Source organism: Peromyscus maniculatus, chromosome 11 (genome assembly GCF_049852395.1).
Source record: "Peromyscus maniculatus bairdii isolate BWxNUB_F1_BW_parent chromosome 11, HU_Pman_BW_mat_3.1, whole genome shotgun sequence".
Lineage (NCBI taxonomy): Eukaryota > Metazoa > Chordata > Mammalia > Rodentia > Cricetidae > Peromyscus > Peromyscus maniculatus.
In genome coordinates, this window is record NC_134862.1 from 59,317,433 (window position 1) to 59,344,040 (window position 26,608).

General features: G+C 37.8%; 1 protein-coding gene across 3 annotated transcripts in view; it reads right to left on the bottom strand.

The window, feature by feature from the left end:
- Positions 1-213: 213 nt before the first annotated feature.
- The window catches only part of Odr4 (odr-4 GPCR localization factor homolog), a 32,847-nt gene continuing 6,452 nt past the window's right edge, over positions 214-26,608 (bottom strand). For all 3 annotated transcript variants that reach the window (XM_076547590.1, XM_006979951.4, XM_076547589.1), the window contains exons 4-14: positions 24,535-24,630; positions 22,404-22,510; positions 21,310-21,346; positions 20,464-20,604; positions 19,700-19,795; positions 18,730-18,795; positions 15,427-15,555; positions 14,718-14,808; positions 11,292-11,462; positions 2,364-2,474; positions 214-1,785 (exon numbers count right to left, since the gene is read on the bottom strand). In XM_076547590.1, coding sequence (XP_076403705.1) covers positions 1,718-1,785; positions 2,364-2,474; positions 11,292-11,462; positions 14,718-14,808; positions 15,427-15,555; positions 18,730-18,795; positions 19,700-19,795; positions 20,464-20,604; positions 21,310-21,346; positions 22,404-22,510; positions 24,535-24,621 — 1,104 coding nt within the window. In that variant the 5' untranslated portion in view covers positions 24,622-24,630 and the 3' untranslated portion in view covers positions 214-1,717. The remainder of the gene's footprint in view (positions 1,786-2,363; positions 2,475-11,291; positions 11,463-14,717; positions 14,809-15,426; positions 15,556-18,729; positions 18,796-19,699; positions 19,796-20,463; positions 20,605-21,309; positions 21,347-22,403; positions 22,511-24,534; positions 24,631-26,608) is intronic.

The window sequence follows — 26,608 nt, forward strand, 5'->3', positions numbered from 1 at the left end:
CTAATCTCCCTCTCACGGGCTGTTTCTCCCGATGGCTTTTTTGAGATGGTATCATCGAAAGTAAAGCACATACTGAAATAATGTTATTTAAACGTTCTTGACCTGGTTCCTGACTCCTAGCACCAGCCCCTCAGACCACTTGGTTCTCACCACCCTCTGACCTTTGAAACCAGATTTTCCCAGTCATAGCCTTATTTGAAAATTCCACAGGAATGTTGCATAACAATATTTATTCAGTTTTACATCTGTTTACAATTTCTGTAAACACTTCATTATGATTGCTTTATACAAACAACTTTAAGTTTACAATATTAATCACTTTGTTCATTAATACTTCATTTCCGATCTTGCTTTTGGAGTAATTTTCCTCATTAACCATCCTTTTTCAGTTTCTTTAATGAAGGTCTGTTGTTTCTCAGTTTTGCTTTGCACCAACTTTTCCAGTTCCACTCACAATTCTGAAGGCGGTTTTCCGGTGTCTTGGGTACACGGTTGCTACTGGGGGTCTACTCTGTATGTCAGACTTGCCTTAGCTGAGGAACTACATACGCCTTTGGCTTTTTTAAAACCTTGCTTTGTATCCTGTGGTTCACCACTTGGATCAAATCATGGACTTTCTGTTTTAAATGTGTTTCAGCTATAATGTGTTTCTTGAATTTATAAATGTTTTGCTAACGTGCGTGGAGAACCCTGTCATCTCAAGTGCTGCCTCTCTTCCACTCACCCCTCCTGGTTCTCCAGGACCCTGTCACCCTCCCTTCACATATCCCTCCTGATGCTCTGCCTTCCCAGTTCACTGATCTCTTCAGCTGCGTCTACTACCATTAACCAGCCTGCAGTTTGCCCTCCTCCTTCAAAGAATGCACTCCACGTTCTAAGGAGCACGACCTGGCTCTTACCCACATCAATGGCTCTGTCCTTTATTCCCTACATTGCTGTTGTGAACTTGGGAGAACTGGCTTCATGTGTATTTTTCCTATAGTTTATTTCTTCTACTGTCTCAGTGAAGCTTGTACCTCATGACTTAACAATCATGAAAAAATACTGTTTGATCATAATCTATGGGAGTCTTGGGCCTAAGTGAAGAGTGAGTCTAGTTTGTTTCTGCCAGGAGCTACACAAGGCTGCAAGGTGAGCACTACTGAACATTAACTGCCCTAACTAGAAGAGCATCTCTGATTTACATTTTTCTTTGTTTTTGGTTTGAGGCAAATAGCATACTGCATCCAGGAAACCACAGTCCATTTTTAAGTTAAAATAGTATTCACGGCCTCCAACTTGAACGATGTCTACAAAATACTGCAACTGGGTGCAGATTAGAAAAGTCCTCTAGGATAAACTTAGTTGTTTATCCTATCAACTATGGTTTCCACTGACTGCTCAAAGTTTCAAGATTTTGATCAATGTGTGAGGCCGTTCAATAGGCCTAAACTCTAAAATAGCTCACATTTTGACTCTTCTGAAAATACATAATAGTGATTTGTTTCATGCAACTCCATTTAGATGCATCGTTTACTTTTGGAAATCTGGGCCAGATAATAAAAGCAGGGCTAAACCAGGCAGCTGGTGATGTCATGTAAGTCAGAAACACATCTAATAGACATTGCCACAGCAGAGCTCGTTGCTAGCTTAAATGCAGGTGGGCCATTTCCATCTTTATTTTTCATGGCTGTTGAGCAATGGTTTCCGGGTGATCGGGAAGCTTTTGGGCCTCACCCTAATCACTGAAGTAGTGAAAGGAGATGCCCGCCGCAAGGACCGCAAGTGTGAGGGCAGCAATCGCACCTGAAAGTGAAACAAACACAAAACAATGGAAGTGGAATGTGCAAAAGAATGGCTCGGCTGACCCCCAGGCTCTGAAGTGTGGGTAACAGAGGGGCCTGTAAGACAGTGCACACAGCAGACATATGCATACACGCACCTACTTCAAATGTGAAAACATATGCAGGAACTAAAATCCAGAGAACTCTTAAATATGTTGTAAGTTGAAAACTTAGGTCACAAAGATTGGACAAAATGTCTCTATTGCACATACACACACTAAGAGAAAATAGAACAAGTATTTTAAAAAGCTTCTGTAAATACATGCGTGTATGTATGGACATACGCATCCATATAAGTACACAGAGACACACACCCGCCCACACGTCAGCTGTTTCACACTTCGATGACACTGAAGCACAGATCCAGAGGGTGGTGCTTCCCAATCATTATAATGCACATTACCTGTGAGGCTATGGCCACTTTCATCACACCCAGCAAACACTGTCTTAATCTAACATGTTGGTGAAATGAAATTAATTTTAAGATCAAAAGAAAACTCAGAATCACTTCATTGTTTAAAGTTATAAAAAAGCAAATACCTATGTTTTGCTGGATCTTCATTCCAATCGTCGTTGTATTCGGCTGCTCTGGTTGTTCGTCCCCTGTGTCGGTCAGTGACACTTCACTCTTCAGAGAGGAAGTCATACAAGCTACAAGAAATCAGAACTAACTACAGAAATCGAGAACTGCCATTTTTAAACAACATAATAAAGAATATACACAATCAACAGCGTTGTCCTTCCACTCACTGACTTTTTTTTTTTAAAGATCTGTTTATTTTTATTTCAAAACTTTATTTTTATGTGTATGTGTGTTTGCCTGCATGGATGTCTCTACACCACGTGTGCCTGGCGCCTGTGGAAGTCAGAAAAGGGCATCAAATCCCTGCTAGGTGGACTTCCAGAAAGTTCTGAGTGGACACAAGGGTGCGGGGAACTGAATCTAGAGCCTCTGCAAGAGCAGCAAGTGCTCCTAACCACACAGTCATCTTTCCTGATCCCTCTTCCTCTTGTACTTAACATGAATTTGTTCATTACTGAATGCAGGTGGACTAAATTTCATGAGGTGCATATCAAGGTGACAGTCTTCAGAACACTCGATGTCGTTTTATTGTTGACCTAAACTGAACTGAACGACTCCTGTGTTCATTCAGTCTTCAAACTAAAATTGGATTCCAGAAAGAAAATACGAGAAAGAACCGAGGTAAACTATATTATGTAAAGGTTTTCTATTTGGCCTAATACAGAAAGAGATTACTGACTTTTAATCTCTGAAATCTGACATATACCAGGAAAATATGACTAGAAATTTTACCTTGCAAACCTCTGAAAGTTAAGGAAGGCAAATACTGCATCACATTCTACAAATCCTAGTAGGTAAAGTGTGAAGCTGAGGATTCTAGGTAGTCAACTTAGGGTTTGTAATTTTTTTCATCTTGTTTTGTAAATGGTAGAAAATAATTTTTAAAAACTTGTATTGTTATTGGTGTGTGTGTGTGTGTGTGTGTGTGTGTGTGTGTGTGTGTGTGTGTGTGTATGTGTGTGTGACATCATGGGCATGAGTGTGGGTGCCCATGTGCTGAGGTAGGCATGTGGGGTCTGAGGACATCATTTAGGAGTCTGTTCTCTCCCTCAACCAAGGGTCCCTGAGATGGAACTCTAATTGTCAGACTTTTTCTCCCTAGCCCAAATCTAAGTTTTTACTTCATTATGCTAGCAATAATTTATATACATTGGCCTATCTAAATTTACTTAACACCAACTAAAAGTGTTTAACCTCTTCCAAAGTGCTAACCAATCCTATGAAAACAAAATCTGACATGAAAATCATAATATGTAAATCAGATGAAAGTAGCATTACTGAGGCTGTGGCAGGAATGGAGAATCCTCGGAGAGCCTGGCCAGACTCACATCGTCTCCCAGAAGCAGTGGTGCAGTACAGTGCTACAAAATTCCAGAGAACTAGGCTTGAAAAGAACTAAAAAGTCTTTATGCGTTATCCCATAATGTATTTGATTAAAATGTATTTATTAAAAATGTATTTTATTTTTTTTTTTATTTTTATTTTTTTTTTTTGGTTTTTCGAGACAGGGTTTCTCTGTAGCTTTGCGCCTTTCCTGGAACTCACTTGGTAGCCCAGGCTGGCCTCGAACTCACAGAGATCCGCCTGCCTCTGCCTCCCGAGTGCTGGGATTAAAGGCATGCGCCACCACCGCCCGGCTAAAAATGTATTTTAATAGGTATCTGTGGATCTGTAGTACAAAAAAAATGGAAAAAAAAGGTGTGTGTAGGGGGTGCTTTTATCTACTTCATTATTTTTCTATGACTGAGGTCATCAGTATTGCCAGCAAAGTGGCATTACCAGCTCAGCCATCTCACCAGCTACCCAGGACTTGAACATTTTAAGAAGATGGGTTCCCTATCCCTGTAGAACCACAGTCAACAATTTATCCATAAATACATCCCCCTAGGTGGGTGTGGTGCTGTCACACACCTGAAATTTCAGCACTCAGGAGGCTGAGGCAGAAAGATAGCAAACTTGAAGCAAACAGATTATGCTTAAAAAGGGAGGGACCGGGGCTTGAGATATAGCTGAATGGTAATGTGACTTTCTACCACACACAAGGCCCTGAGTTTCATTCCTAGCATCACAGTTAAGTAATCTGGATTATTTCTTTTTCCTTTAAATTATTAATATTTCTCAGTCACTTGAGTGTGCATGGGAGCAGGAAGGAGTTCAAGGTCTGCCTGAATCACATAACAAGACATGTCTCAAAAGACCAAGGGATGGGGACATAGCTCAGTAGTATGAAGCATGTCTACCATGCACAAGGCCCTGGATTCAACCACAGAAAATAATAAATAAACGATGAATATTTAGTAACAAAGAATAACATGTCCAATACCATAACAGAATTGACAAAGATGAGTCCCTGCATATTTTAAAGGTGTGTCTTCAATTTATTTTTATCTGATAATAGACAAAGTACATCTGAATTATTAAGTTAATGTCTATGAGATGACTAACACATCCAAGAAATTTTAAAGTCATAGTTATCCTTCAACATTAGTGAGTCATTTTGACAAACAAATTGTTTTTTTATCCCTTAAGTCGTTTAAAAGTATGTTACTTGATTACTTGGCAAAATGTGTATTTTTAAACATAGCAACTACTTGGCAACTATATTATAGACCACACAGCAATAGACAAGCAAATAATAATTTCAAAAACTTAGAAATAATACCAGATATTTAGAAAGTTTAATAGTCCTAAATATATAACTCATTTCCACTTCTGAACTTGAAGTGGTTTATTGTATATAGAAACCCTGACTTCAGATGCTTATGAAAATCCAAGTCTGTTATAAAATACTATGTTCACACTTTAATACTAATGTATTTTTGTTAATGTGCAAAAGTGCAATGAGAGGAAATTAATTATTTGATAAAGTATCCTACCATCCTCCATTTATGTGTGGTACTTTTTAGAAAATATATCCCCTAGCCCAAAGGAATCTGGGGCTCAGAAAGGCCTTAGACAGGTTATACAGCTATTAGTGGCAAGCCTAGACTCAAGTCAAATCACACTATGGCTTTCATTATGCATCTAAAAGATAAGCTAAAACTACACACCCAATGTCTTTGATTATATGAAATAAAAGAATGGACAAATGGAGATGACCCCAAACAAAAAGTTTAGCTTAAAACACCTAATATATGCACGAAATTTGTGGTTTTATTACCCCACCCCAAAGTAATAAAGAACATATTCTCTATTAAAACTATACAGAATTACTAAATCCCCCCTTCCAATTTAACAAATTCTGAGTGAGGCAAAGCTAACCTAATTCTAGATAATTTTTATTGTTGGCTATCTCAGACCAGTGTTCAGCTCCTCAAATGCCTGATCACTTTTACTTAATTCTTCCTTCAATATCAACTTAAAGTCAAGAAATGTCCCTGAGTCCAATACAGAGAGCACACATCTGTTGTGTATCTGGCAAGCCGTCCACTGTTCTATTCCAGACCTAATCACCTTGTTCACAGCAATCTAATTCTTTGTACATTCTACTGTGTTGTGAGACTCTTGAGAAGTACCAGTTTAATCTTTCTATAGAATCCGAATGTTCAATATATTATAGGCAATCAATACATAATAATAAATTATTAGCTTGATTATAATTCCTAAATTTCAAAAGCTGGGTAGTCTCACAGGTAATTGAATGGTAATATTGTCAGTGCATTACTTAATCCCAGAGACAGAACAATATGCACTATCTAGAAAGTCACTGTTTCCTTTCGGTGCAGTTTCTGAGCTAACATACTGTTTATCTAAGTGTCCACACCTAACTTTCAAACCACTCTTTTGTCCCCTTTGTTACTGTAATAAATACATTCAGGTAACCCATCAATGACGGTCAGTATTGCTTGTCAACCTGACAGTATCTGGAATGCTAGGAGACCAGCCTCCAAGCGCACACATGAGGAATGACCCGACGGTTTCCTAAGATGGAAAGACCTACTGCGAACGTGGGTGGCACTATCCCTTGACTTGTACCCTGGACTGCATAAAACACAGAGCCAGCTGAGCACCTGCATTCACTGCTTTCTGCTTCCTGACTGCAGACACACGTGACCAGCTCACTCAAGTTCCTGCCACTGTGACTCTCTCTACGACAGACCGCAGTCCTAAACTGTGAGCCACAATGAACCCTGTCTCCCTTGACTTGTTTGCCAGGGTATTTTATCACAGCCATCGAAAAGAAACTGAGACATCATCTTTACCTTAGACTGCCCAAATAAGAAAAATATAGATAGGAAGAAAATATAAAATACGGTGAGGTAGAAAACTAAATTCCCAGCTGGGCGTGATGGCATACACCTTTAATCTCAGCACTAAGGAGTCAGAGGCAGGGGGATCTCTGTGAGTTCAAGGCCAGCCTGGTCTACAAAGTTAGTTCCAGGACAACTAAGGTTATACTGAGGAACCTTGTCCTGAAAAACCAACCAACCAAATAAACAAATAAAAAACCTAAAAGCTTAAATTTCCAAGTTAAAAGCTTATAGAAGTTAAAACCCACAAAAGCAGATATATGGATTAGTATTTACATGCTATCTAGAACAACTAAATATTTAAAGAGGGACTAAGTACAATCTTAGTATGAATATTTAAGATATTTATATTCCCTGGATCATGATAATATTAATATTTAACATGATATAAGCAATGCTAAAATAAAAGATAAAATATGGCCCATGGGGCAAGCCCTTAATCTGATAATAAAGTGTATTGTTTTGAGGTCTAAAAGTCATTTATTTGCAAAAATGAGACTCAGTCAAAATTATGAGGCTTTTAATAAAGTTGGTATTATCTACTGTATTACACAGCAATCTGTCACCAGGCATGTGCCCGCACGAGAAGTGACAAATACAAGCAGTACGGGGAAGAATTGTGAACTACGAAAGCTGGGTGTCTCTTCCCAACCCTACCCTTAAGGAGTGGGAGCTGAAACCAAGGTCTTACTTTAACATCTAAACTGGCAGGCTCAGCAGGAACACGAGACTCGGAGGCCTTGGGGTTTGCACACCCTCAGCCTGCTACACAGGGAGGGGACATGGTGTGGAGAAGAACACCATCAACCTCAGAGTCTGCCCGAGCCCCCGACAGGAGGGCTGGAAGATCACTGACTGTGCTGACCTGTTACACAACAGACTGGCTAAAGAGAAAGTGGAAGACAGAACCTTAGGAAGCCAATCTACTGTCTTCTCCGGATGCTGGCTCTCTGAAGAAAAAAAAAAAAATACAGTTTAAAGACATAAAAAGAAAAACCTTGTCGATCATACACTTACAAGGCATATTGCTGATGTTTGAAATTTTTGTTGTTACTGTTCTATCTGAGAAGAGTTCACATTGTTTCCCAGGCTGGCCTGGCACTCAGTATGTAGTCCAAACTGGCAATTCCCTGCCTCAGTCTCCCGAGTGCTAGCACTTAGGGACTAGCACTTAATCTGCTACCACGTCTGGGGAAAAAATACTTTTTTCTTATTGAATCACTAATCAAGTAACTGTAGACCCTGGAATCCTGATCTTTATTCTTGAGTCAGTCCTTAGGTGTTCTCACTATATTCTCTGACATCTGTCTATCTTTTAAATCAGATTACAGGTTATTGTTTTGTTTTGTTTTCCCTTGTTTGGTTTGGACAATAGAAATGTTTTTTTTTTTTTTTTTTTTTTTTGGTTTTTCGAGACAGGGTTTCTCTGTGTAGCTTTGCGCCTTTCCTGGAGCTCACTTGGTAGCCCAGGCTGGCCTCGAACTCACAGAGATCCGCCTGCCTCCGCCTCCCGAGTGCTGGGATTAAAGGCGTGCGCCACCAACGCCCGGCTTGAAATGTTTTTTTCTTCACAGTTCTGGGGGCTAGAAGCTCAATCTCAGGGCATGAGCACTTCTGGTTTCTTCGGAGTACATCCTCCTCAGTTTGCAGACAGCCGCTGCTCTCCTTTGTCCTCACAGGCCTTTCTTTGGTGTGTAATCGTCCCTTGTGCCCTTATGTACATATATACATTCCGCCTTGTCCTAAGGATGCTGGCAAGAGTTGATTAGGGCCCATGCTAATGATATCATTTAACAAAATCATCTTTTAAGTATCCCCAAATACAGTCATAATCTAAAGTACTTGAAATAAAGCATCACTATATTGGAGGGGATGGGTATACAATTCTACCCATTCCGGTAATTAGTTCTTGGGATGGTCTAGTAGATACTATTTGGTAATGGCAATAAAAATGTAATTTGTATTATGATACTTTTATTTCTTTAAATCACTAACCCCTTGAAAGACACAAGACATTTCCTAGCAAATACACAAACATTTTCAAGAGGTTTGTAGGCCTTCTAAGTCAATTCAGACCCTAAGAGCTTTGGTCTTTACAGGTTAGAAATTCCTAATCTAGAAGATGGCAAATAGGAAGAAAGGGGGAAAAAGTGTTCTCTAGTAACTATAACAAAGAGAATAAAGTATGTGGGACTATTTAGCTCTAAAATATTTAGAACAGCTAGTTAGCCTCAAATTTGAACCATGAATGCAAGTCAGGATGCAGTGCAAGTGTCTCTGGATCCATACTCCTGAAGAATGCATTACAGGAAGGCTGACTGCTACTCAGAATAAGGAAGAAAAGAATCTGTATACTCACCTTGGGATACAGATCTTTGTATTAAAGGAAAAAGGATGAATTACAGAAACTTGATCACCCCAACATTTCTAAGATTCATTTAGGACCTAGCAGATCTCAACCTGTGGGGTCACAGATCAGACACCCTGCATATCAAATAGTTATATTACAATTCATAACAGTAGCAAAATTACAGTTATGAAGTAGCAATGAAATAATTTTATGGCTGGGGGTCACCACAACATGAGGACTGGATTAAAGAGTCACAGCATTAGGAAGGTTGGGAACCACTGATTTAGCTTACTGTTAATAGAACGGTTCAAGAATTATCATTAGGTACTAGAGACAAGGAAGTAAACACAACAAAAACTTCCTTCTCACGCATGATAGTTCATCTGTCAACTTGACACAATTTAGACTCACAAGGAAGAGCTTCAAGCCAGGACTATTGGATCAAGCTGGCCTGTAGACATGTCTGTGATTGTCTAGATTGCCTGAACTGATGTGGGAAGACCGGGGTGAAAGTGTGTGGTGCCGTCTGTCCCCTGGTTTGGAGCCCTGGGCTACAAAGAGAAAACAAGGTAGTTGAAACTAGCAAAGATGCATACATCTCTCTGCTCTTGACTGTGGTGGAGCTGACAGGACCAGCTCTTGTCTCTGACTTTCTCACAATGGTGAACCATAAACTGGAATGTGAGCTAAAATAAATCCCTTTCCCCCATTTTTTGTCTTTGTCAGGGTATTTAAGCACAGAAACAACAATGAAGCTAGAACATATCATTGGACACTTAGTTGTCAAAAAGAACAGAGTCGCTAACCTGAGCAAAGGTATTTGATGAACAGCAAATATTCTACCTTCTCCTTTCTCAGGGAAGACAAATGTCTCTCTCTGTTTTACAGACTAGGCAGCCCCAAATTCCTAGGCTCAAGAGATCCTATCACTTCACATTTTAGCCTCTTGGGTAGCTGTAATGGCACAGATTCCTCTGGCTCCAACATACTTTGTTTTTCATATATTTTTACTTTTTAAAAATCTATTTATTTTTATGAATATGAGTGTCTTGCCCCCATGTATATATGTGCACCTCGTGTGAGGTCAGCAGAGGGCATCAGAACCCCTGGAACAAGAGTTATGACGGCCATGAGCCATCATATGGATACCGGAAACTGATCCCAGATCCTCCGCGAGAGCAACAGTTGCTTTTAACCACTGAGCCATTGCATTAGCCCCTCCATGGTACTTTCAAAAACAACTTTGATCTCCTTGGGAATATGCTAGTTAAAAAATATCATTTTCAAAGGATTAACACACAGTTCCTTTAACATCAAACACTGAGCAATTTAGGATCTTTTTTCCCTTCAAAAATAAAGAAACTGTTTTTCATCATTATCAACACAGAACTGGAGTTGTTGGGGAGAAAACTAGACATAGGCGTCTTCAACTAACTTCATCCTTCACTGACAAATTTGAAGGAAATCCCCACTTAAATGCCACATGGCTTTACCACAATGAACACTGTACTCTCCCCTGATGGGGAATGGGGATTAATGAAACCAAACTGAGTAAGAAATTAGAAAAGGAACTTTTACAATTGCTACATTCAAATTTAATCGACATTCATATTCAAAAGTAACCCAAAGACTTTCTACCAAGCCAGAAACTTCTAAATTAAGCTGTTCTTTATTCAGTATCTAATAATATTTACAAATAATTAATTTTATTACATAATATTTAGATAGGTCTGCACATTTCTTTATATACACATCTTTATATCTTGTACTTATTACAGAAAATAAAACCTTCCAAAGGTGAGGTCGAATGTGTAAACAAAGTCTAGAGGAATCACTGGTCTACACAACTGAATAGTATCAAAAGTCTATGCTCTCTCTCCAAAGCATCTTCATCTGATTTCTGGAACTGCCTACCTTACTTTAGTGCCCCCTTATACAATGAGGACATAAATAAAATGACAAATTATACAGAGAAAATTTTCTAAAACAGTTTGAGAAAAACTTTTCTCATGTTGAAATAAATACCTGAAAACTACCTATTTCCACACATTTAAAGCTGAATTTGTCTTATGAAGATTCATTGGCTAGACTCAAAAACACCTGATGTGTTTTAAGTTTGGGTAAGTTTCCAAAGAAAATACTCTATGTTTTTATGTGCAGAGATCTGTCATGCGTGTGTATTCGTACATACCTCAGTTAATAATTCGAAGTATCAAACAGAAGTGGCTTTAAGGAAACAGGAAGGCATGGTGAGTTTAGGTGTGGTCTACTCAGATTTCACTTACCTGTGTTTACTTCTTCTGCAATTTCCAAGTCCTCTATTTGAATCTCACGATCTAACATTTCTGAAAAATGGTCTCTGATTTCTTCAGCTGACTCATCACCAAATTTATAATCACATAACATTACAGCAGATCCAGGAAGGGGAACAAAAACTCGCTGAGGAAGTTCATAATCTAAAAAGAATATTACATTATCAATATTTAGATATATCTGCCATTGGTGTCAACAAATATTACCTTCAAAAAATATAAAAATGTCTGTTTGAAATGATAATGACTTTGAACTTTCTAGTTGACAAAACTGCTTTGAGTTCTTTCTTTTCTCAATTTTCCTAGCTTCTTCAAAGGGACCTGGATAATATACCTATGAAACATACACCCTCCTTACCTTTAATATAAAGATGTTGCTAATCACATGTCCATATACGACCCACTGTGTCCTATGATGGAACACCCAGTCAATTTTGTAACTCCCCTAAGACTGCTGCCTTTCTTGTTTGTTTTAATCTTTTAAGTATTGTGGATTTTACTGCTAACTTATTCTTCATTTATGCATGTTTGAAGTCAATGTAAGGGCCTTCCCTGTCTTTGTCTCCCCAGCACTGGGATTAGAAGTCTATGTCATAACATCTGGCTTTGTTCTCAGGACTCATGGGTTCTAGGGACTGAACTCAGGTCCTCGTGCTTGGGAAGAAACATTTTTACATACCGAGTCATCTCCCCAAACCACGTTTCACATTTCTTTGTATACCTGCAAATTAGACTGTACGTGCCTAAATTTTAAAAATTACTAGCTACATAAATGTAACTGCTGGTTAGCTCAAAATGTGGCTCTCACAAACTAACACAGAAGTAGACATTTTCATAAATAATAACCACTTTGTCTGTATCAGGTATGGTTAAAAAGCTATCAATGTAAAGATCACGCAGAAGAAAACTGGGGTCATTCTATTAGCAATCTACACTTCCTCTTCAGGAAACTAGGGTTACGTTATATACCTACAGACAGAGATGCTGAAGTGTTCCTAAGTGTCACAGGGAACGCAGTGACATACACCACACGACTCCTCCACTTGCAGGGTATGATCTCATCTGTGCAGCACTGGAAGAATGGGCTTACTCTTTGACCACACTGCCTCCTACTGTTAGAATTACATAACTGCAGTCTGTACCAGAGCACGCAACATTAGGATGATGGTTATAGTGATGATGGATAGGATGGATAGAGTGAACCAAACATACTTGAATAGTAAGTTAAAATTAGAAGATGGTTATAATATGCATGGATAACTGATGTACAGAATCTTAAGCACATTTCAAATTTGGATTCTAAGTGTCCCTGAAGAAAGAATAGGTTATAAAAATTGAATGCCAAAGATTAGTTGCACTGCATTTAATTAGTTATTAAACAGAAAAACAAAAAAACCCTCAGAATCAGAAATTCACCCACCAGCAGAATAGTCGGAATGGAGACACAAAGGTGTAGTCTCAAAAGCATACTTAATACAATTTTCTGAGTACAAAATTATTTTAATACAAATTACCATGATGTAAAACATAAAACTGCTTATGTTTCCCCAAAGATGGAATTCAACCTTTCTTGAACCTAATCAAGTCTGTTAGAGAAACAGCTAAGAAATATAAAACATAACAGTGTATAAACAGTAACTTAAGAAAATACATCTCTAAGTTAATGTTTGAGTATTGTGTTAAAGCCCACAACATCAACAAAAAGTCTTACATGTAAACTGCTGACTCTGTTTCCTTTGGCAAAACTAGTTCATCAGAGGCAATTGTTTTAACATCCTCCCTGGGGGGGGTGGGGAGAATGCAGCTATAAAGAGTAAAGGGGGTAATAGAAGAGAGTGTTATACGGGGCGGGAATGGAAGGGCAGGGTAGAGGGGGAATACAGGAAAGGAACTAACATGGCAGACATCCTATGAAAACCCACTACTGTAGAAGCTTCCGGAAGTATTTACATGTACATATATAAAAGTTTATGTAGAGTTTGGGCAACAATGCCTCTACAACACCACAGGTTAACCAATAAAAAGTCCGGTGCTGGAAATGGGTTACTTCTTTTGGAGTTATTGGCCAGGAAGATCCCATAAATCCCTGAGCGGTACAGCTAATGGCAATGTTCTTGTTTGCTCACTGTCAAGCCCTACTGCTGAGTGCTAAAACATGACGGAACCAAGCAGGTGCTCCTCTGAAAGCCTCACCCCCACTGGCCAGCTTTCACAGAAGGTGCTTTGTATGCTGCTAGATGGGGGGAAAAATAAATCAATCTTAGTCTGCTGTGAACCCTGCCAGCTACAGGGACAACGGGCCTGGTAAGATATGTCTACTAGTGCATGAATGACATGCAGGAGCCAACCAGTTTCTGAATGGACTTAAAGCTTGCTCCACAATTTGAAACTCACACCTGGCACTGTTGTCAGGGCCAAGAAGCTCCTCCGGCTGGCTAGGTCACAGGCCCTAGAGGAGAGACTATTATACTGCTAAATGGGCATCACATTAAACCAAATACTAATGTCTTATTGTTACACCCATAGATCAGTGTCTCTCTCAACCCTCATCAAAGAAGTCTCTTTTGCAGGAAATGGCAATTAATCAGTCATGGTGCAGAGAACAAGAGACTGCAGAATGCTGAGCCCTAAATGGGGCATCTATATCACACACACCCCTGTCCAAGGCTCTGGAATTACTGCAGAAGAGGGGCCGAGAGACTGTACGAGCCAGAGGTGGTGGAGGACTATAAAGAAACAGCGCTTTCCAGACATAGCAGGGCAGCTGCGCAGATGAACACAGAGCAAACTGTGACGGCCGGCACAAGATTTGCACACACTCAAGCCAGACAAAATCCCAGCGCATAGGGGAAGTGCGCAGCAAGGCCCACCCTTAGCTAAGGGCTATTGCAACTGAAAGCTGCTGAAAGGAGAGCCGGTCTTCTGGAAGGTGTGGCCCCTAGCAGATTAAGCACGCTCCAGGGGAAGGCAACATGTCCAAAAAATACGCAAGCCGCGCCAACGATACCTGGTGTGCTTTAAACAAACAAACAAACAAATTGGGGTAGTAAGAAGGATATGGGAGGAGATGGTGGAGAGAGTGAATGTAATCAAAATACACCACACAAAATTCTCACACAACTAATTTTAAAAATGAGGAAAAAAGGTGCAAAACATTAAAAAAAAAAAGATCTTCCGTACAACGGCTAAACGTCAACAGCTTTGCTAATAGAAAATGTCCAAAACACATTTCACAATGGTGGGGGAGGGAGCGTCTGAAAAGGTTTTATTCAGCAATAAAAGTAAAAGACAACTTACTAATATAAAACATACCATAGAAGATGACATACATGTTAAATCTTGACACCTTACTGTATGAAACAGAACAAACACAAAAAAGTACTTAGTTTATAGTCATACGTTTTTTTTCTGGAATTTCATTCAAAAGCAGGTCCTCAAATAGTATTTCACAGCGATCAGCAACTGTGTTCAAAATATCTCTCTTCACTGCCTACGGGACAAAACACAGTAAGAAATAAAATACTTCAAAAGTGAATTATTTCATTATAATAATAATAAAAAACACCACAATTTGCTTTCCGGGGTAAGAATGTCCACTCAATAACTGATATATCACTCCACTTATTATTCTCATATACTCAGCATACCTTTTACTATTATTTTTAACACAGTTGTAGTTTAATGATAAATCCATGTAGCCCACATTTAAATATTATATTAAAGCCAAATAAAGAATTAAAGTTTGCATCTAAACAAATTTTTCCAATATTCTAAATCAGGAAATGTATTACAATGTAAATACTGGTCATCATTTTTCAAATTTTTGGACTCTGAAACATTACTTAACAATTCTTCCTGTGAATATTTCTGTTAAGAAATTGAGCTCCCCTCAACAGAAATTATTTCAAAGGTATTGATATATTACAAGGGTGGAATACTTATTAAGTCCATATACAGTTTATATATAAAAATTTTGAATCCAATAGGAATTTTATTAATTAAAACCAAATTAATAATCATAAAGGTAAGATAAAAATAAAGTAAACTTCTAGGATATTTTAATGTTAAGCTGTTTCCATTTTCTTCACGTCAGTTACTCCTTCTATACCTGCACAGCATCTTTAACCTTGGGTCTGTTGCTGTGGATATAAGCTCTGCATTTCACATTACCCCGCAGGTTTACAGAACCACTGCAGATTTGGACTGTGGCCGTGGATCTGTGGTCTGAATTCAGGAGCTAAAAGACAAAATTTTAATCCAAATTAGTCCTAATAGTCCTAACATTATTAAGTGTAGAAAACATTTAACCATTAAGTAACCATTTTATAGAAAAGGAAGGATTTTTTGCATAAGTACTTGAAAATATTCTCCATAAATTATTAAGTTCTTCATATGTTACATTCTACATAAGTTACATTCTTTTTTTTTTTTTTGTTTTTTGTTTTTGTTTTTGTTTTTTCGAGACAGGGTTTCTCTGTGTAGCTCTGCGCCTTTCCTGGAACTCGCTCTGGAGACCAGGCTGGCCTCGAACTCACAGAGATCCGCCTGGCTCTGTCTCCCGAGTGCTGGGATTAAAGGCATGCGCCACCACCGCCTGGCTAAGTTACATTCTTAATATAGAGAGAAAACCAACTACATCTTAACGTTTTCTCACTAACATGTTATTTAAAATACTAATACTTAGTATGTTCTGTAAAAATACATTATGTGTAGATTCCTCAGAAAAGTATTATAAAAAGAAGCAGAAAGAAGACATGCTACAGTAGGAGATACAAAGCACGGAACACAGGAAAACCACCAAAGTATACAAATTAGGACACCATACATACAGTCGAATTCTAACCAACGCCTAGACACACATTTATTGCTGTGTTTTCAATACATCAAACTCTCATATGCTAAAAGCAACCTTATGCTTCTTCCCTCAGGTAAGATCCTAACATCAGCAAGAGCTCTCACCAGGAAATGCTGTTAACAGTTTCAAAGGGATGACATAGTTGTTCTCACTTCATGGCCCATCGTCTCCAGTCTAAGCAGTACTCAGTATCTCTTGTTTTTCAGATGCTCCAGACATTTAAATGTTTATTATTATTTTATGCAAATAAATGTTTTGATTGATCATATGCCTGTGACCATGTGTGTGCAGTACAGAGGAAGCTGGAAGTGGGTATCGGGTCCTCAGCAACTGGAGTTACAGATGGACGGCTGTGAGCTGCCAGTGGATGTGGGAAGCAAACCTGGGTCCTCTCTGAGAACATCAAGTGCCATCAACCCACCCCATTCAGACAGTTTAAGTCTGACTGTCTTAAGTGCCCAAACAAGGACAACATGGGAATACTGAAAATACTTCTGAAGGCCTTTGATCGTGTTGGAAAGTAAAACATTCCAATTAAAACAAAACAAAGCATCAGTCCGTCAGTTGTAGTCTCTGAGTTCAAATGTCTACCAGCCCTGCTATATCTGGGAAATGCTGTTTCCTTGAGTCATCTACCACCTCTGGCTCTTACAATCCAGCACTCGGGAGGCAGAGCCAGGCGGATCTCTGTGAGTTCGAGGCCAGTCTGGTCTACAGAGCGAGCTCCAGGACAGACGCCGAAACCCTGTCTCGAAAAAACAAACAAAACAAAACAAAACAAACAAAGAACCTAATGTGCTCACAAGAGAAGGAACCTTTTGGTACTAACAAAAAGTTTGGAAAAAGAAGCCTCTGGCTTTGCTGACCAAATGAAACCCAATGGAAGTACTAGCATTTGGGAATTAGATTTTTATTTAAAAATTATTTTTCATTCTTTGAACATTCCATACATTAAACAGTGATATTAATCATACCCACCTATCATGACCTCCTTCTAAGTCCCCAAGTGCCTATCTGCCTCCCAACTTCATGTCTTTTTTATACTTCATATTTTATTTTTGTTATTAATAAATTGTGGCTAAATCTTGATGTATAGGTGGGGTTATGACTATGAGCAGCAGGACACAGGTGGCATGGGCAAGACAAGTGGTCCGGGACACACACAGAATTCAAAGACACCACAGAGACATCTAAAATAAGTCAGAACACATGAGCTGATACTGTAAAGAGTCTTAAATTAGACTTCTTAACTAGGCAATATCAAGAAGTAAGTCTAAGCCAGGTGGTGGTCTGGAGGCAGAGGCAGGAGGATCTCTGAATTTAAGGCCAGCCCAGTCTACAGAGTGAGTTCCAGGACAGCCAAGGCTATTCTGTCTCGGATCCCCAAGCCCCCAAAAGTAAGTCTAACCAGTAAAGGGTTATATATGTAGAAGAATAGCATGCCTTGATATAAAAGACACTTCTAAAATCCAAAGTCAAGTAGAAAATACAAGACAAAAAAAAGTACTGTTAAGTACTGTGAAAAAACACTAGAAACTAGATGGAGAAGCTTAAGTCCAATGCCAACTTAGCAATGTCTTATAGTTAAACACAGAGACAGATGGCAAAGCATCCTTATGAACCAAATTATCTCCACTTTCTCAATTTGGTTAAAAAACTGAAAGTTCTGGTAGTGTTTCAGGGTTTCAAACTCTAGAGTAATACTGGAATAAAATTTCTTATACTTCTTATAATCATGGACTGTTCTTCAGAATAGCATGAGGCAGTATTAAAGTGAACAACACTTAGAAGTAATTAGTTTTAATTTGAGTGGTTTTTATTTAATTGAGTTTCTTCAATATACCCAATTTTTTAAAAAATTTGAATTTCCATATAGATGCATAATTTTAAAATAGCATACAGAAAAAAATGAAACTTGCTAATTAATACTTTGGAGATTCTTTTAGATTTATTTTATTTCACGTGTATGAGTGTTTTGCCTACATGTATGTGTGTACTACGTATGTGTCTAGTGCACATGGAGGTCAGAAGAGGACACTGGATTCCCTGGAACTGGAGTTATGGACAGTTGTGAGCCACCATGTGGGTGCTGGGAATCACACCCATAATCTCGGCAAGAACAACAAATGCTCTGAAATGCTGAACCATTGCTCCAGTTCCCCTTTGGAGTTTATATCAAATTAGAGTATAAGATGGACTATATACCTCAAATTAAATATATGACAACTCTCCGTCTATCAACATATATCTTCTTTTAAAAGTTTCTAAGAATTCTAACTTTAATAATCAAATCAACAGCTCAAAGTATTTAGATACATATGTACATATGCTTTCAAAATCGCTATTTACGTGTTAACACTTTAATAGCCTTGAGACAAAAAGGCTCAAAATGGTTTAATCAGAGCAATGCTTCTTGGGAATAATTTTCTTATAACTGGATGTCTTAGATAGTTTCATATCTTGTTACATTTTTTAATTAATTCAATTATATTCCTAATTGTACGTTATGTTAGGTGAAATAATTTATTTTAAATAAGTGTATTTAAAAATATTTACCAACTGCGTTAGCACTCGGACATCAAAAGAATGAGCGGTTGCTTGAGTATTTCCTCTAGATTTTTTCTAAAAATACAAAAGCCAGACTGTTAAGGTTGTATATGAAAATTAAAAGGCAATTTAAGAACTATTTTACATTTTCTAAATAACAAGGATAAAATGCAATCTTAATTAATTTTGCTTTTGTACACACTGCATTATATACTTTACATCAACCATTAATAATCTCTTAAAATTATTCCCTACTCTAATTCCTTTAGATTTGAGATTAGTATATTATTTTCTGTAGGTCAAAAATTACATTGCCACCTCTTTGGGTAAATAAGTATTTCCTGGAACAGTCAAGCTCATTCATTTATATTACCTACTGTCTATGGTTACTTTAATAGGACAACAGGAGAGATGAATAGTTGAACATGAACCAACATGTTTTCTAAAACCTAAAGTATTTACTATTTGGCTTTTTCCAGTTTGCAGACCCCTGCTTCACAAGAGAGATCACCTTCACTCCTCCTCATCTAGGTCAAGGTATTGGAGACCCCTACGCACGCTTCCACATGGAGCTACAGATGGCAGCACACAAGACAGCCAGTTTTAAAGAAGCTTTCACAATGTGGAGATTAGATAGGCTTTAGATGCAGATGACATTCCTAATCCCAGGATTCGGTATCTCAGTTACACCAGAAATAGCCTCTTCCTATCACTTCCTGAGAAAAACATTTGCCCTTTACTTTGTAAGACCCAGGATGAAATCGCTCACGTTCAGTCCTCCCACTTGGGAGACAGAGGCAGCAGATCTTTGGGGTTCTAGCACAGTCAGGGCTACATAGACACCCTACCTCAAAATAAATAAATAAAGGTCCTAGAAATGAGTAAATAAAGCTTGCTTTAATGAAGACAACAACTAAAGAGAAGTCCATTTTTCCTTAAAAAATTCTTTCCTAAGTAAGACAATTTTCTCTTGACTCACCTGTCCTTCTAATAGGTCACAATCTTCGCCTTTAACCTGTCCGTTAATCAAATAAACACCACTGTCTATTTGCTTGGCCCAGCGTGTGAGTCCACTCTTAAAAACAAGATGGAATCTGTCAGATGCAAAGTTATCTTAATCAAGCCTCCTCTTCTGTTATTCTCCACCTACTACACTGAAATCTTGAAAACGTCCAAGTGTCAATAACAGTGTTTAAATCTAGTACCACAAATCTAAGTCCTAATCTTTTGGCTCCTTATCCATATTAAATAAGTTTTTTGATCTTTTCCTAAAATTTATATCACAAACTCCAAAGTTAATAACTACACGAGCATAGAAATAAAATCTAATGGTGTCTATTATCTTTTAAAAAGTAGAAAAATGAGCCTTGAGTAGCATAAGGCAGTATTAAAGAAGAAAAATTAAACAGAAACAAAAAAAATGATGAAATACAAAGGAATAGAAAAAAGAAAAGCAAAACTAATTAGGATCAAGAGAAGGTCATCAGTAAATCTACGGACATAATTAAAGTCTACATATGTTAACTAATAAATATTTATTAAGTACCTGCTATGCTAAATACACATTATGACATTATTCATGCTAAAAAAATTCCTAATCCAGCTAGAGTAACAAGTTCATTATACATATAACAATCATTTTAATAAAGTACAAGTTTTGAGGATTATAAATGTCACAACCAGATTAACAGCAGAGAACCCACTCAGTAATCAATGAAGAAAACATATTTTACTTCTTGATACCTTTGTATTTTTTTCCAGTGTATAACTGACAGAAGTAGCCGACAGTGGGATGTGAATATTAACGTGAATGGTACACTCTAGAGACAGCCATGAGGTAGACACTCTGTTTTGATACTTCCAGTCTGCAGGTCTTGAAGAACTCTTTAGAGGGAAGGTGGAAAAACAAAACATGATATGGCTTAGGTAACATATATGCACTAATAAAGTAATATAAGGTATAAAATCTATATATAACTTGAACAGGCTAGCATCCTGTAACGTCCTGTCAATTCTCCATTTAAGGGAAACAGACGTTATAAAGTGAGCATGCATTAATTTTAGTCCTCTCTCATACACGCTAGACAATCTTCGTAGCCTCCTGGGGGTAGGCAGAAAAAGGGTCAGAGAGCTCTGTGGGGAATTCTAAAAGGTGCCCTAGGCATCCGCGTTCACCTGTGGCCTCGCCAGCCCGCTCTAAAGACTGCGTGCAGCAAGTGCTCACCGAGGCGCCTCACTGTGGCTGTGCTCTCCCTGCTCCCTACACTGTGAGTAGTTTCATATTGCTTTTCGGCAAGTGCCGGTCTGGCTTCTGTGCCAAACGGGGAACCATTGGAATAGGCACTGAAGCGACACAAAATTCTTAGTCACTTTTACCATCACCAGCTTCTCAAAGGTAAACCAGGAGATTAACAACAACAACAGTAACAATGACAACAACAAAAACACAAAAAACTACAGGTGGTCATATGCATCAAAAAGAAGTGATGACACCGAAAATTATTAAAACTAAATATAAATAAAGATGAATTTTGACTATTAAGAGTAGCTTGTAAAACAAAAAAATATTTAAAGAGTGGTTTTTCTTACCTTTGGATCACGGACATCATAAGTTCGACAAGATAATCTTTACTAATTAAGGTCATAAATGACTCCAAAAGAATTCTTGATAATAAAATATGATCCAAAAAACTAAAAATGGTACATATAAGTGCTGAAAAATTATAATACTTCAGATACTTAAAAGACATATACAGATATATAGCTATGCATTTATGTAAGTGTTCGAATGTTTAGGTATTATGTACATTCTGTGTGTATATGATTGCTGACTACAGTATTCCTGGCGCTTAAAAAAGCAAACAAAACACAAATTTCCTTCTGTTTGTAAATATTGCTAATCATAATAAATGGAAAGGAAGCACCTGTGAGTTCTTGTTCAAACATCGTCTGCACACACAAACAGTGCTGTTTCAGATGGGATCAAGCTCAGGAACATTTACTGGGCTGTGACACTTTCCAGGCCAGTATCACATCTTCTACAGGAAAAGTCTCTTTTTGAATTTTGTCTTCTCCAAGTCCTCATTTAGTGGGTCCTTGGATTGTGTCTCCTCTTTAGTGACTGTCTATCCTGGGGAATTATAGAGGAAAGAGTCTAAGGAAGCCATGTAACCATGGCGAAGGCATAAGAATTCCTACACTGTCCAGCTCAATTATAGGGGCTTCAAATTGCACATTTTAACTTTAAGAAATGAAGATAAAAATTATATTAACACAGCAAAAACATTATAAGCTTAAGCTTATCTCTGAAAAGAACCTACAGTGCAAAAGTATACATGGCTAGAGAGCTGGCAAAGAATTCAGAATCCTAAGTCCTTTCTCTCTACCAAACTCAGCACATAACCAGTAGCCATGATCGTTATTAATATGATTACTGGCCTCCCTGATCATAACAATGTGTTCTTTAAAGACAAACTTCATAGTCTTTTTTCAAAAGGATGATTTAAACAAATGTTGAAGGAAAGAACTGTGGGATTGTGATTTGCACAGCATATGATTTGGGGAGGAGAGAGGAAAGGCAGGTTCTGTGCAGCGTACGCTGTGGGAGGTGCGGGCTAGTCAGCAACACTAGTACTGTAGCCCGAACCACAGACATTAATCATAAACACCTAAATAAAAGATACTTTTTTGTAGACGAACAAATGTGAAGTATCACTCGTTCTGAGACCTCTTCCTCTGAGACACTCCATAGTCTTTTTCTATTCATAGATTTTTCCACAGAAAATATTAGCTGAAAGATAGAAAAATATACATGAATTTATGACATAATGAAAAATGTGGGAAAAGGCAATGATAATTCCCAATCTTCAGAATTTCATGGACTATATCATCATATAACCATTTGTGATTTCATAAAAGAATCCACATAAAAATTAAGTTTTAACTAAAAAACGTAATTCCTCATAATTAATAATTAATTGGACATGATACATTAATTTTGGGCAACTAGCATTTATATAAAATATAGAATACAAACTTTGTTTTTGTTATAAAGGAAAGTAGTGATTATCTTAACTACAAAAATAAAACATGTTGCATAGTTAGTATTTCTTATTTAAATTTCACAAAACATGAAAGCAGTAAAAAATTAGGAGAAAAAAAATCAGAATAGTGACCTAAATTTGTGTCAGAAATACTACCTGTAAAACATGGACTTAGAATGAAGATAGAGGGTGATGAATGTGGCTCTAAGCTTTCTTACAACAATGTGTAGAGCGGTCTAATTTGTCATCTCATTCTTATGATCTATAAGCTGAAAACAACTTACCAGAAGACACATGCCTTTCCTGATAATATCAAAAGAAATTGCTCCACAAAACACAGTATTATATAATGACCAAAAGTATTGACAGTTATTTATTAAAGTATCTGTGGTGATATTTTGTTTGTGCTCTAACAAATAAAGCTAGCCTGGAGATCAGAGGGCACAGCTAGCCACTAGAAGCTAGGCCGTGGTGGCACACACCGCTAATTCCAGCACTAGGAGGTGGAAACAGGAAGGGTTATGGCTGGGTGGAGAGAGGGATATGAGGCGGGAGAAGACAGGAGTTCACTCCCTTTCAGGCTGAGGAGCTGGCGAGGGAAGAGGTGGCTGTGGCTTGCTCCTTTGTCTCTCTGATCTTTCAGCATTTAGCCTGATATCTGGATCCGGGCTTTTATTATTAAGACCAGTTAGGATTCGCACTACATTAGTGAAAAAGGCAATAAATTTAAGTAAATCTTAAAACAGAAGAGGGCAAAGACTGAAAACCATGCCGGGGAGGGTCTATATCCTTTCTTCCTAGGCACAAAGTATCAAAGTCATGGGTGAAGTATCTGCAGCAGAGGATACAAAAGTGGAGGGTAGCTACAGCACCTATAGATTGCTTTTTTTAAAAACTGCCTCCAGCTACCAGCTTTGTGTTTCTGAATGGTATAAAGTCCCTCTTGCTCACATGGTGAGATTTGCTTGTGAATGTACATGTGGAAACTGAGTATGTAAAGATAGGAAAGCTTCCTGAAGACTACTTTAGGATTGAGTTTAAGAGAAAGCAGCTTGGGACTTTTCCATTTACTTTTGGACTGATTACACTACCTGTTTTTCTGATGTAGTAGCAAAACAAACAAACAAACAAACAAACAAACAAAAGAGATGCAGGATATGCACCCTCTCCAGGAGTGAAGACTAAGTACATAATTATTATTTATATGTTAATCTCATAACTTCAAAAGATGTGACAAGCATAACTTGATATTACTGCAATCACTTCCTAATAAGTGGAAGGTCTATGAGAAAACTGCTATTGCACAAGAAAAACAGACCATTATGACTGCTTACATAACATCATGATACCATCTTGTGAAGAGGTGTTTTAAGGGTCAGTAAGGTGGTTTAGTAGGTAAAGGCATTGACGTGGAAGGTTGACAACCTGACTTCAAGCCCTGGGATTCATGAAAAGATGGAAGGAGAGAACTGAGTCTACAAAGTTGTCATTGTCCTCTGACCTCCACAAGTTCACCAAGGTGGCTGCATGACCTGCCCCCCACAATCATATATATGTCTTTAATAAACAAACCTTTACAAGTATTTTAAAATATGTCGCTTTGACTGAAAAAATATTTAGATTTATTACACATAAGATCTGCAAGCCAATGGATAGAAAAGGCTATTTCAACATAATTCTAGCATATAGAATTATGGAACACTAATATATGTATGCTTAAAATAATATGTAACTTTGATTTCATTAAGAGGTTATGCTATTTCGGACTTACTCTGCGCAGGGCATTTTGAAAGTCATCTGCTAGTTCTAAAGTTGTAATAATAAATATCCCAAGAACCACAAGTCCTCCAGGGAGCATTCTGGACACCTAAAGATAGAAATACAGTATTAGCTATCATAAGCATGTCAGTCTCTTCTATTTGATGCAGTAAACACTAAATCAGCAAATACCTATCCAGGACCAACTATACACATAGAATCCGGGTAGAGACAGTTGAAAAACTAGAGTGTAACTATATAGATAAATATATCTCCCTTCTCAGAGCACCCTCAACTTTGTAGCTTAAAATCACTTCCGAAACTTGTTCAGGTGCATCAATATATAGACCCTTTTCTCCTAAGATTTGTAAAGTGAATTTATTTCAATGGTCTTCCAACTATCTGTGAAATAAATATTTTACCTTAGACTGCCATTTTAATCTCTCCAGAATCCGGCCAATCTGATGTTCAGGACATAGCTGATCTACTTTCTCTGAAATAGTGAAGCATGGTCAAAACTACTCCCTGTTCCCCACACACTGCCCTAGGCTGTCTAATTCTATGCCTTTCCTCGGGTTCTTTCCTCAGCCTAAACTGACTGCTCGGACACTGACATCTTAATTCAGTGAGCTAACTCCAAAGTCAACTTGAGGGAGCTGTTTCCCCTCAAACGTTGATCTCTGAACTTCCAGTTACCCTGGAGAACCAGACAGTCTTGTATGTGTATACACTAATCTGCCCTCTATTACTATTTTCCCTGCACATGATGTGGCTAGTTTTAAAACTACAAGTGTTTTTCTCTGCTAGCCAATTTCAGTGACAAGGGTACTTTTGCTAGCTTTCATAGACTTATGGTATAAACAAACGATCACCAAGTTAAAATTTTAGAAAATTAGATATTAAAACATAATTTCTACTATATCTGCATTATGTCAGCTCATGGTTCCCTCGGATTTCATAATTTCCATTTAATCAGTCTGACAAATGTTACACAGTTTTCATATTTATCATGGGGAACCTTTAAAAGCTTTAAAAATTAAAACAAAGTTAAATCTTTCTAGAGGTAAAAAAATCTTAATTTTTTTTTTTTTTGGTTTTTTTGAGACAGGGTTTCTCTGTATAGTTTTGTGCCTTTCCTGGATCTCGCTCTGTAGACCAGGCTGGCCTCAAACTCACAAAGATCCGCCTGCCTCTGCCTCCCGAGTGCTGGGATTAAAGGCATGCGCCACCACCGCCCGGCCAAAAATATTAATTTACTATTACAAATTCAGGCATAGTCTCTCTCTGTATGTATTTGCATATAAATTATACAGAACACATTAAATTTCATAGGGAAGGCAGGGTTGCTCAGTGGTTAAAGCACTTGCCACACAAGCAAAAGGATTGGCATTCAAATTCCAAGAACCTATGTAAATGCTGGATGGGCATGGCAGCTGGCCTGTAATTCCATCCCCTGAGAGTGAAGACCAGGGATTCCCTAGAGCAAGCTGGCCAGCAAGACAAGCTAGACTCTGCCTCAAAGAGTAAGATGCAGAGTGATTGAGAAAGATTACTGATCTAAGTCTCAAGCCTCCATTTATACACTTGCAAACACACATACACAGCGTACTTGCACAGTAAAAAGACATGAAAGAAAGAAAAAAATTATAAGAAAGCAAAAGCAAATTTAGGATAGAAAGTCATTTATATATATCAACAGGAATTAAAGTAATACCTTCTTTAAGAGGCAACAGTAGTAATTCTTGGAATTTTTTTATAATTGCATACTACTCACCCATCACAAATATATGCACATTTATTTATCTTAGAGGTTTTAAGTTGAGAAAGAAATACAATAATTCTTTCATCTTACTCTAATCATCTTTATTATTTTTTATTCTATATCACAACTCATTCAAGAAATGTTTTAAGTGAATTAGCATATTGATTACATTTTTCAGCAACCTCTAAATCCATTTCCTTCTCTCATAACAGTAATATTGTCTCACAAACATTCAAGGTAAAAATCTCAGCCATCTTTGTCTATTTTCTGTTCTAAATCTCTTTATTCTCAGTCCACTTGGTCACTAAATTTTCATGATTCTAGC